The sequence below is a fragment of the Vigna unguiculata genome, chromosome 11 (assembly GCF_004118075.2).
Source record: "Vigna unguiculata cultivar IT97K-499-35 chromosome 11, ASM411807v1, whole genome shotgun sequence".
In the NCBI taxonomy this organism is placed as follows: domain Eukaryota; kingdom Viridiplantae; phylum Streptophyta; class Magnoliopsida; order Fabales; family Fabaceae; genus Vigna; species Vigna unguiculata.
The window spans coordinates 40,083,833-40,096,700 of record NC_040289.1 but is presented as its reverse complement, the minus strand read 5'-3'; the positions used below and the strand labels follow the sequence as shown (position 1 = coordinate 40,096,700).

Sequence of the window (12,868 nt, the reverse complement as noted above, 5' to 3'; positions counted from 1 at the left end):
TTAACTGCACTTCTTCATTATAATATTAACCTAACATTATAATTTTACATGAGTTTATAAAAATTTTCATTTCTTGTAGAAGTAGATTTTTCCTAATATTAATAATTCACATTAAATTATATATATTTATGAAATTAAAAATTGGGAGCAAAATTAAATTTGCTTTCATGTGTACATTTTTTTTAATAGTCGTTATTTTGAATTATCATTTAAAAAAATTAGTTAAAAAACATGAGCCCATGCGCTAAGTAAAAGCTTTTATGAACATTTGGCCCATGGGAACTTCCTTTCGTCCTAGCCCATACAGGATAGAGTCAATTTGGCAGGTCTACGTTCCCTTCGCTTTCAACCCAAATTTTCCAACGAATAACATGTATTCATAACAACAAGCTTGCGAGCCCAAAAAGATAAAAATCTATAGATACCAATTTTTCTAGCAAACCTCTCTATTTTGCATAAATAATATCTATCTTACTTATATAAAAACATAACTATTTTGACACGTCTTTCTCTTAATTCCAAGCATTCTAAATTGACTCCCTTCGCATGGGAATCAAATAATTATCCGAGACAAGGATACTCAACTCAAACGCCTCAGGCATAAATTCTGCATTTACTCTGAAAGACATGGTGTGTTTAATATAGACCATAACATTTCTAGCATCCAACGGAAAGGAAAACATAAATCCATGATTGCATATGTAGGTTCCTTGGACACTTCCATCTTAATGAATAACAAGAAGATTTTACCATAAAAGAAAAGTCAAATTTAATTATATAATACTTGGGTACACTGGTCCCTTGGATAGACCAAGGCGAACTTCCATCCCATGATGCATGTCGGATGGCCTGAAAGTCTCAGAGTCACGGGGGTCTGCAAATGATACCAATGACAATGAGAGACACACAAGTAAGTACAACAACAATACGTCATATCCTAATGAATCAAAAAAACAGCAACAGCAACAGCTAAGATTGCATTTCTTAAATACTAAATTCACAATCATAGCATCGATTCATTGGAAGCTGTCTTCTATGGTCATTACAAATAACGTGGCTTAAAATATTAAGCTTAGTTCATACATACCATGCATTTATCTTCCAGTGTTGCATTTAAATTATAATGCTCGTCAAATCTTAATAAGGTTTAATATGATTCTCATCCCCAAACTATTTGAAAAACTTGCGTTTTGTTCCTAGCTAAACTATATATCTGTTTCATCAACGTTTTCTGAAAATGATGTTTTCCATGACTTTCGAAAATAGGTCTTAGTTTAGTTTAGGGTTTACATAAATTTTGTAAAGTACAAAGACAAAATAAATATTAGTTCAGTTTAAGGATGAAACATAAATTTGGAAAATATTTTGGGATGAAGAACATATTTAACCCAATTGTAAGCTCAATGCAAATTTCAACAGCATTAAGTAGTTAAATATATTTGACATCCTTGATCCGTAATTAAGGGTTCAAAGTCTCTGATTTAAGGTCATCTGATAAAGAAAAAAGTCTAAATAAGAACGCAGATTCTCAAGATAACTGAATCCGCTTTGAAGATTTTAATATAGACTTCTCTTTACATCCTTTATAACCATCTCAAAACAAAAGGAACTTACATGTATTCATTATCCTAACAAAAGCTTTGTTACAACTATCTCAAAGACTACAATCATCTCAAAACAAAAAGGTATGTAATTGCATATAACACCAAAAGAATTGTATTTCAGTTATTTCTGCAAACATAACATAGTTCCAAAACAATTGAAAATATTGTTTCAAGGTTAGGAGCATAAGTTCGTACGATTCTTATCAAAAAGAAAAGTTCCAAGATATCCCGAAATTTACATAATCAGAGAAACAATAAAAAACATAGGAAAAAAAATTCCAGATTTGCCCTGTAGTGGAGTTCATGTCAAGTACTAATAAAGCATAATTATAATATTTCCTTTTAATTCAGAAAAATGGAGCACAAAAATCACAACTCTCAGGAATAACAATTATAAGATTTTGTGATAATGAACCATAATTTCAATTTCAATACATCATACAGGAACAACAGCTTAAGCTGAAATCAAATGATTCAAAGCAGGCTAACAAACACGAAAAACAAAGACAAAGCGTATTACCATTTAGACAATCCTCAAAACCGAAGTGATCAATGCTTCCTGTAACAGTCTCCAAACCCAGCATTGAAGATGGAATTGGTCCAGGAGGCCGCTGGAACCTACAAGGAACATTGGCACTCGATCAAATTCAAATGCATTTTTCCATAAATAAAAAGATTTTTTTATCCCAAACATAAGATCTATCACGAGTCAAACTTCTGCCCACCTAACCAACCATATGCACTATCAAAATGGTAAGGTGATGTTAATTAATCACTAATCAAAATCTCATTCACATGTTCTTAGCTCTTTTCATATTCATAAAGACACAAATTTTAGTATACAATATGATCTGTGCCTGAAAATCAAGGCATGCATTAACTAGCAACAACCGACAAAAACAAGGCCTCATGTCAAATTATCACTGAAACGCTTTGAATTTTGAAACACTTCATGGAACTATACTAAAATATGCAATAGAGTAATCGAATCCAAATGCTGGTACCTAGACAGTATTTGCCTGTCAAGCTCCTCCTTCAGTGGAAAAGCAGTTCCATACAAGTTAACTTTACATTGTCTCTTCATCGCTTCTTCCATCCTCCTTGTCTGAAAATAACAACCACAACAAAAACGAACACTGAATAGAGTACCGACAAACCAAACACGCGAATCTGCTCGAACCGATAAACATTTAGACTATTTTCAGCTAAGCGTTTTTTGTTCCGAAATGAAACCCTAATTAAAAAGGGGAAATAGGTAGCAGGTGGAATTGGAAGAAGCGGTTCTAAAGTGAAATTGAGGAAAACGGAGAAAGATCAAAAGGAGCAATTGCAATGAAGAGAGGTAAATAGGGTTTAGAGAAATTACGGATTGGAGAGACGATTGGAGAGGGTGAGAACCAACAATGTCGCTTTTGACTCCATCGAGTCCGAATCGAAACGAATCGTTTTGGAGCCCTCCGATCTGGTGCGGGATGTACTTTGATGCAGATGCGTCTTCCATGTTCGTTTTCTTCGATCTTTGTGTTCTCTTTCTTCACCAAGAAAAGAATGAAGAAGCCACTGAGCGAAGGAACCGCTTTTATACAAAGGGATTTCTTATTTGCCAAAAACTGGAGTATTTCGCAAGTTAGACCTATAAATTTAAAATTTCTTAATTTAAAAAAAAAAACAAATTGAGGCTAAAATTGTTATTCCCATTCTATATTTTTGTTTTTCGGATTTTAAATTATTTATATCTGACATATTTTATCAGCATGCAATAAAATAATTAAAATAGAAAAAACTAAAAAAATAATCCTGTATACATTTTACTGTAATACTAAAATTACAGATTTTTTATGTAAACTTTCACTGATTTTTTTTAATGAATATAAATATTTTATTAATTATTTAAATCTGTAATTACATATTAATTAATATATATCTTCATTCCTTTTATTTTATGAAAAAAGACTTGTGTACACTAAAAATAATAATCAAATGCTTAACATATGTTTAGAAAGAAAGATATAAAGAAAAATAAAATACTTAATAAATACATATAAAATGAAGAATTATGATTTCATCAATATAACAAAATAGGTACTTTCTTTTCAGATTTTTATTTTTTTTCGGCTATTTCATACTATTTATCATTATCTTTTTATTTTTAAAATATTAAAGTTAATTTTTTTATCAAATATTAAATTTGACTTTAATATTACAAGTCTCGATAATACTGACGACTCCAAAATAAAATGAAGTAAAACTTAACTTTTATCTATAATTATTTTAAAAACGGACCAAGATAAGTAATATAGAAAGAAATTAACCTTTTGTGTAAATTAACCAAGTTTTCCATATATATATATATATATATATATATATATATATATATATATATATATATATATATATATATATATATATATGAAAATATTACTATCTTCTCTAAGGCAAAAGAATAACCTGAACTCCATTAAAAGAGCCATCGAAGCTAATGAAGGTTCAAAACCTCTCACCGGAAATGGAAAGCAGCAAAAGCGTCTTCTCTTTGATGAATCAACACGGCATGCTCTCTATATACCGTCGACGGCGCCGGCGTGCCGTCCTTTTCGACCTTTTCCGAGGTATTCTCGACGAAACTGTAGGCGAGGAACTCATTTCCTAATTCCGAGGGTTCAGAAACCCTACATCATCGACATTCGCACACGCCCTCGCACCTTTTCCTCCATCTCCGGCATCAAAGACCTCACACATATGTGCTGTTGGTTCAGTTTACTTTCTCAATTTGGCCAATTTCATCATTTTCGCTTGCTAATCAGATGATCAAGATTTATTTTGATGGTAGTTTAAGAAAATTAATGGGATGTACCTGAAATCGAAATGAGAAGAGGTTTACTTTCATTTATTTAAATTCTAGAATTAAATTGAATGGATTTATTAATTTTTACGATAACTATTTTAAAAGTCGTAATAACTATATTATCTAATGCAATTAATTATTTCTAATAAAAAATATATTTAATAAACGTGTTAAAAATATTTATTTTATAATTATTTTTTAATGGGTATATTTTTATAGATTTAATACCGTTTTTTACTCTAATAATAATAAAAAATATTATTTTTATTATTATCATAAGGTAATGGTAGAAACACGTACGTGGATATATGTATTTTCACTGTTAGTCATAAAATAAATACGCAGGTTTTAACATTGAAAATTACGAATTAAAAAAATACTAAACTTGTAATTTAACCATATACTGTTATGTTATAACAAAAAGAAATGTAATAATCCTTAAATTATTAACTTTAAGAAGATATTTGTGAAAATTCACTTGTTAAAGAGGTAAGTATTTTTGTTAGGCGTTTCAACCTTATTGTATTCGGCAAAAACTATTTAGCAGTTTAAACATGTAATTTCACGATTTTTTTTCTTTTTAAAAATGGTATGTTTTGATAAAATAAGAGTTCACAAAATTAATTTAATTATTTAGTTTAGGAAGGGATCGGTAAAAATTTTGCTTCATGATTGTTATATATATATATATATATATATATATATATATATATATATCCACACCGATCCAAAATGTATTTTTTAAATAATATTAATAAAAATATTGTAAAAATAACTATTCATTTAAAAAAATTTAATAAATAAGTATATTTTAAAGAATAAAATTGATATTTTAAAATATGAGAAAAAATATCTTTATTATTAATATATATATATATATATATTACATATTTATCCATTAGTAATTTAATTAATTTTACTATAAATTTGTGCCAATTTCCTACATTTCTATTGCATATTAGGTTTTTCTCACGTGATCAAGTTTTAAGTGAATTCTTCCTGCACTCCCACGGATATCTTTGTCTGCACCCTCAAACTTTCTTATATCCCTGAATTACCTCTAATATCCCTAAATTGTCTCTAGCAAGATTTTGGATTAAATATGTTTTTTTATCTTTAACTTTTAATGAATTTTATAATTAGTTAATTTTAGAATTAGTCTATTTTAAAATTTTTAATTAATTTAGTTATTTATTTTTTAAAATATATGGATTTAGTCATTTTAATTAAATTTTGTTAAATTTATTTAATATTTTGAACATATTTTAAGATTATATTTAAATTATTTATACGATTTGAAATATTTTATTTTAATATTAAGTCAAACAATATTATGAAATATTATGAGATATAAAAGGTTGAATATATGATTTGCGTGCTCTCTCTGTAAGGATAAAGAGGAATCCATTCGATATATGTTATTTAAATATAAAATTGTTGTATATATGTGTTCCTTGTCGCATGACATTTTTGCATATTCTGAGTTATTGTTTACGTTTCATTTAATTGTTTTTATCAAGTCATGAAGAGTGTCTTGCTGAAACTCATTCCGCAAGTAAGTTATACTATTTGAAGGATTCGAAGGGTGAAAAAATATGACAAATATATATATATATATATATGTTTCATTGTACACTATCAAAAGATATGTAAGGTTTAGGGATAACGCTTTTGTGAAACACATGAATAATGATTTGGATGATATTTTAGTTTTATTTTTTCTTATATAATTTGAGTTTGAATACTTCGTATGTACAAATCATTTAGCGATTATCGAATGTGGTTAGTTTAAAGTGAATATTAATAATAGATTTTATGAAAGTCCTAGTCTTATGATTTGTTATGAACTTTTTCAAAGGTGACACAATTAAACATATTAATAGTTTTCCAAATTTTGTTAGGTGTAAAATTTTGTTTATATGTTAAAATAACAAAATTTGAACATTCTGAATGAGTGTAACTTTAAATTTATTTATACGGAAAGTAATTTTATATTGTTATATTTTTTTTTCCTCAAATTGTTCTCGAATTTCTTAAAATATGGAAAAAGTGTTTACAAATATGAAAAAAAAAGAATTTTAAGTATTCTTATACTTTAGAGAGTACAGTTTTATGTGAACAAGTTTGCCTATTTTAAATTAGAAAATAAAATTTATTACAAACATGATATTGAATGATACAATGTTATACCATTTAGAACTATTCTTATTTGTTTTTAGGTTAAATATATTTTTTGTCATTATATTTTTAGTGAAAATTTAAATTAGTCTTTTGTGAAAATCTTAAACTAATTTAGTCTATCAATTTTGTAAATGTGTGGATTTAGTCATTTTAACCAAATTTTATTAAGTTTATTTGACATGTCAAACATGTATCATTATAATATTTTAGTTTATTGACATCGTTTAACACATTTTTGCTTCAATGTTAGTTAAAAAAACGTGTTTGAAACGTCAAATAAACTAAACAAAAAATTGATTTAAAAAACTAAATCCACTCATTTGTAAATATGAGGGACTAAATTGGTTTAATATTTTTAAGAAAAACTAATTACAATTTTCACTAAAAATTGGAAGGACAAGACGAAAAATATCTTTAAATTTTTTTTTAATAACATGTATAATATTTTTATGTTTAGAGTTTTTTACTCCTTTAAAATAATGTTTCTCCATATAAGTTTAGTTTGATCCCTCGTAAATTTTCAATATAACAATAAATGATTAATGTGCTTTAGTATGTTAATCTAATTATAATATCATAATACATAACGATACTTATCACAATTTTCATAAAAAAGAAAAGGAGCCAAAATAAAACTTGGAAACAACTAACTTGTCTTTTATAATTAATTTTTCTAACTGTGTCTAGTCTACATTCTTCTAATCCATGAATAATTAAATACTGTAAAATCTTTCTTTCTTATATGAAAATGAATGCACACATTCTCTTTACAAATCTTAGTGGGAAATCACTAGTGCAGAGACACCAATTAAGACTTTTATTAATTATTAATAATGGTAATTAATAAAACAAATTTGAGTTGGATTTGGATTTGAATTTGATTAGGGCATCCTCATTCTCTTTCCGTTTTCATTGATTCTCGTGAATCAAGTTCCATTGATATAGATTCCGTCCAGGTTCATTACTGGCTCTTGCAAGCCCCATAAAAACACTAACCTTTTGGTTATGCATGTTTGTCCCACACCGCTTATTTTTTTTCATAAAGATTTTTACTTTCCACGCGCTTCATGCAGTTACACGGCGAGTGTTTTACACCGCCACCAACTCACAGTGTTAGTTAGTTAGTTTTAACAAAAACTAGAAAAAAAAAGGTATGCGTGCGCGTGCGCGTAGCACACCTCTCACTGAGCGAATATAAGTATCTTTGAAAGCGTTCTCGTGGTATGCACGTGACCAGAGAAACACAAAACCCACTTTCTCCTTCTCACCAGTGACACCACTACCACTACCACCCAATCGTGCTTTGTTTTCACTCAACACTGCACACAAAACCCTTATTCCTCGTTTTCACTCATCATCTCAATCTTCTTCTTCTTCTTCCTCTTCCAACGTTATCTTCGAATTTTCCTGTTTTCTCGCTTCCTCGTTCTCCACCTCATGACGACGTCGTTCGGTGCAGCCACCACCGCGGCGGCGCTCAAGGACTCCAAGCTTCAGATCCCAAACTTCCACAGTTTGAGGTCTGCCACCGCCTCTTCTCTCACGCGCAATGCTCTCCCGATTCCTTCAACCACGCGCTCCCTCGTCATCACACGTGCCGTTTCCGCGGTTTCTCTTCTTTCTCCATTTCCTCGCTTCAATTCATTTTCCATTTACTTTTTCTTTTGTCTTTTAGTTATCATTAATGAATCTTTTCAATTCTCAATTTAATCTTCTGCGTTCGTTTTGTTTAATGTTATTTTGTAACGTGCGTGGTGGTTTTCAAAAGAATAAGGTAGATTGCTCTGGAATAATGTTTTGATAATTTGTTGTGGTTGTGATTTCTTTGTAGCCTGTGCAGTCTGAAACTGCCACTGTAAAGCGCAGCAAAGTTGAAATTTTCAAAGAACAAAGCAATTTCATAAGATATCCTTTGAATGAGGACATGTTGACGGATGCCCCTAATATTAGTGAGGCTGCAACACAGTTGATCAAGTTTCATGGAAGCTATCAACAGTACAATAGAGAAGAGCGTGGTTCCCGAAGCTACTCTTTCATGATACGTACCAAGAACCCTTGTGGGAAGGTTTCAAACCAACTTTACTTGACCATGGATGATCTTGCTGATCAGTTTGGGATTGGGACGCTTCGGCTTACCACCAGACAAACTTTTCAGCTCCATGGTGTTCTCAAGAAGGATCTTAAAACAGTGATGGGTACCATTATAAGAAATATGGGCTCAACTCTTGGTGCGTGTGGTGACCTAAACAGGAATGTGCTTGCTCCTGCTGCGCCCCTCGTGAGAAAGGATTATCTTTTGGCTCAGCAGACTGCGGAAAACATTGCTGCGCTACTGTCTCCGCAGTCTGGTTTCTACTATGATATTTGGGTGGACGGAGAGAAGATTTTGTCATCAGAACCGCCTGAAGTAGTTCAGGCACGAAATGACAATTCTCATGGTACGAATTTCCCAGATTCACCGGAGCCCATCTACGGTACTCAGTTCCTGCCAAGGAAATTCAAAATTGCTGTTACAGTACCAACTGATAACTCGGTGGATATTCTCACAAATGATATTGGTGTTGTTGTTGTCACCGATGAAGCCGGGGAGCCTCAAGGGTACAACATATATGTAAGATGGATGTGGATAATAGTTGAGTGATTTTTGTCTTCTATTGTTCTAACTGGGTTCTTTTAATTGTTCTTGCAGGTTGGTGGAGGAATGGGAAGAACTCATAGGATGGAAACCACGTTTCCTCGCTTGGCTGAACCATTAGGTTATGTACCAAAGGAGGATATTTTGTATGCAGTGAAAGCAATTGTTGTCACACAACGAGAAAATGGGAGAAGAGATGACCGCAAATATAGTAGAATGAAATATCTGATCAGCTCTTGGGGAATTGAAAAGTTTAGAAGCGTGGTTGAGCAATATTATGGCAAGAAATTTGAACCTTTCCGTGTATTGCCTGAATGGGAATTTAAAAGTTATCTTGGCTGGCATGAACAGGTTGGTGTGAACAAAAACAACGTCTCTATGCCTGCTCCTGTAGTCCATAATATTTTTCATTTATGCATGCCATTCATAGTGATATATATTTGGAACGATGAAAGTTGGTGGATAGGATTTACATTTTTTATGTGTCTATTCGTGGATTTGACAGCTGAGATGGATCTTATACTTGTTTTATTGCCTGTGATGTGTGTAATTGTTTCAGCTCTGATATGCCTGAAAAGGTGTGCTAAGCAAACTTAGAAACCTACAAAATATATGGGCAGATTAGGTAAATGAAGATTATTGTAAATTTTCATATTTTTGGTGCCATGTAGGTTTTACTTATCTCGTTCAACTTTAGATATACGTGTGTGTGTGTATTCTTGCTGTGTGACTGAGATGGTGGCAGACATATATCCTTTGTATGTTTTCAAGCATTCTGTTGGCTTATTCTTTGGTGTTATTGTCTTGTGCTAAAATAAAGTTCCACGTTCTTATGTTATGTATGGGCTTATTTGTTGAATTTCATCATCCAGGGTGATGGCAAATTATTTTATGGACTTCATGTTGATAATGGTCGAATTGGTGGAAAGATGAAAAAGACATTGAGGGAGGTTATTGAGAAGTATGATTTGAATGTGAGAATCACTCCAAATCAGAACATCATCTTGACTGATGTTCGTTCTTCATGGAAGCGTCCAATTACAACAACTCTTGCACAGGCTGGTCTGCTGGTGAGATGTTTACAGCTTAGTCTTTACATTGTTTTCTCTGTTGAACAGTGTTTGTTTAATAAAGTGTTTAATTGATTTGTCCCTGCTCAGTTGACACCTGACATTACTCAAAAGCCTTACAGTTTGAGTTTCATTTACCAATCATAATTTCTTGCATTTTCCTTGTGTTTCATTAGGAAACATGCATATCATTATCACAGATAACAATTGTAACTTTTAGGAGTTTGTAGATCTGATTAGCTGTCGCCCTTCTGATGGATTTTTTTTTTTCGTGTACTAAAAGTTACAACACTGGGGGAAGTTGTTAACTTTTTTTTCCCTTTTTCAATGCACTTCTGATTGATGCTTGACATGTATGATGAACTGGAGATTGAAATTTCCCTTGTCGTATTTTGGTTAATTTCTTTCATAGTACACTTGCTTGGCATCATGCTCAATGTTATTCTGCTACTCTGTTTTCCTTCTCATGGCTTACTCTTTTTAGTCTCATCTCTTTCTTTGTTTTTGAATTTTTATTTTCAGTATATTAAAATCTTCATTAATAAGACTATAATGACCTGTTTTTGCTGTGAACAGCAACCTAGATTTGTAGATCCTCTCAACATAACAGCAATGGCATGCCCTGCTTTCCCATTATGTCCACTGGCAATTACTGAAGCTGAACGTGGGATACCTGACATTCTTAAGCGGATTCGGGCCGTTTTTGAAAAGGTATTGCTTCAAATATATAAGGCAGTATTGATTTGATGGAGATCACTAATATGGATACTTAAAACCTTTGCTGTCTGCAATTCAGGTTGGTCTGAGGTATAGTGAATCTGTAGTTGTAAGGATAACTGGCTGCCCTAATGGCTGCGCTAGACCATACATGGCTGAACTTGGGTTAGTTGGTGATGGCCCAAATAGTTACCAGGTTAGCTGATCAGCAGTTCAACCCAATTACAACTGATAGAAAAGTTCAACAGAGTACCATGCTCACTTTGCTTTTCTCATGCAGATTTGGCTTGGAGGGAACAAGAAACAAACATCATTAGCTCGAAGTTTCATGGACAAAGTGAAGCTCCACGACCTTGAAAAAGTCTTGGAACCTTTATTTTATTATTGGAAGCAAAAGCGTCAATCTAAAGAATCATTTGGTGACTTCACAAACAGATTGGTGAGTTTTGACGGTATTTTTCTTACGTGTGATCTGTACTATCTCTTGCTTTAATCTTTAAAGTGATCGGTAAGTGTGGCCTAAGTTACTCCATGTTCTGTTTCCAGGGATTTGATAAGCTTAAGGAACATATTGAGAAATGGAAAGGTCCTGTGGTTGCACCATCGCGCCACAATCTCAAGCTTTTTGCTGACAAGGAGACGTACGATGCAATGGATGAATTGGCAAAGCTTCAAAACAAAAGTGCTCATCAATTGGCCATGGAAATTATCCGTAATTATGTTGCTTCTAACCAAAATGGAAAAGGTGAATGATTTCCGTTTACTTAGTCAAGGAATGTATGGGATGTTGCTTCGTGGTTTACAGGAATGGTGGATGGGCAACTCAACACAACTCTCTGTTGTTACTGTGTGGTAACTCTGGGGATAGACTAAACTAATGTTTGGGTTATTAATTATTTTTTATCCGAAACAGCTTTGGCAAGAATCTTTTGGTTCATCATTTTCTTCGAGTTTCTGAACACAAAATAAGCTTTCCCATCATTTCTGTATCGAACTTTGGCTGTTAGACAGTTGGGTTTTTTTCCGCAGTAATGTTTTTAGGTAGATGTTTTTGGCTTTTTGTGCTTGCTCCAATAAAGTCCAATGAAGTTCATTGATCAGGATATGTAAATTGCAATCATGTTGTTAGTGATTAATTACAGAATATGGTGTCCGAACGATATATGTATTTGTTCACCTGTTCAGTTGTTTATGTTATTTTATCGGCAACTCTATTGATTACAGAACACTTTGAGACACTTGAAAAAAAAATACTCCTATTTTATAACTCACTTTAATAATGTATATATATATATATATATATATATATATATATATATATTAAGATTTGAAAGTTAAAAAATAAAACAAATGTAGTTAAAATGTTATTATTTAAGATTTAAGATTGTGAAATGAAGGTTTTTGGTTTGAAGGGTGTCAAAATAACACCACACGTAATATGAGGCCGAGTAGAGGATATTTGGGTTTGGGCTCATTATTTTTCGTTACAATTTTCTCGTGGATGTTATCAATTTTTTTTTTCTTTTACGTTTTAGAGTTGCATGTAATTTTGGTTTCTCTAAATACCATAATATTTGAAAAAAATAAAGTTGTAATTTAGTCCTTTCATTCATATAATTCTTCTAGTGAAAATTTATTTGTTCTGTATGAGAGTTTACGTGTCTCTTAAAACCAAATAAAAGAACTCGTTAAAGCTGAAAAAGAGTAAAAATTCTATATGTTCTTATAATTATATTATAGACTTAAGAATAAGTCAAACATTTATAATATTCAATCATTAAGGACAACACCTTCACATGATTTCTTAAACAAGTTT

The 12,868-nt window shown here is 31.6% G+C and overlaps 2 protein-coding genes across 2 annotated transcripts; one reads left to right on the top strand and one right to left on the bottom strand.

The window, feature by feature from the left end:
* Positions 1-577: 577 nt before the first annotated feature.
* LOC114168313 (cyclin-B1-2-like) lies at positions 578-3,222 on the bottom strand. Its single transcript, XM_028053077.1, has 4 exons — positions 2,971-3,222; positions 2,609-2,709; positions 2,125-2,222; positions 578-874 (listed from the first exon to the last, which is right to left on the bottom strand). Exons 1-4 carry the CDS (start codon positions 3,103-3,105, stop codon positions 774-776), a joined length of 435 nt encoding a protein of 144 aa, XP_027908878.1. The 5' UTR covers positions 3,106-3,222; the 3' UTR covers positions 578-773.
* Positions 3,223-7,867: 4,645 nt separating this feature from the next.
* Positions 7,868-12,254, top strand: LOC114169161 (sulfite reductase [ferredoxin], chloroplastic). Its single transcript, XM_028054200.1, has 8 exons — positions 7,868-8,238; positions 8,462-9,241; positions 9,320-9,616; positions 10,138-10,335; positions 10,912-11,046; positions 11,132-11,248; positions 11,333-11,491; positions 11,599-12,254. The coding sequence occupies exons 1-8, from the start codon at positions 8,068-8,070 to the stop codon at positions 11,803-11,805; spliced, it is 2,064 nt and encodes a 687-aa protein (XP_027910001.1). The 5' UTR covers positions 7,868-8,067; the 3' UTR covers positions 11,806-12,254.
* The last annotated feature ends 614 nt before the right edge of the window (positions 12,255-12,868 follow it).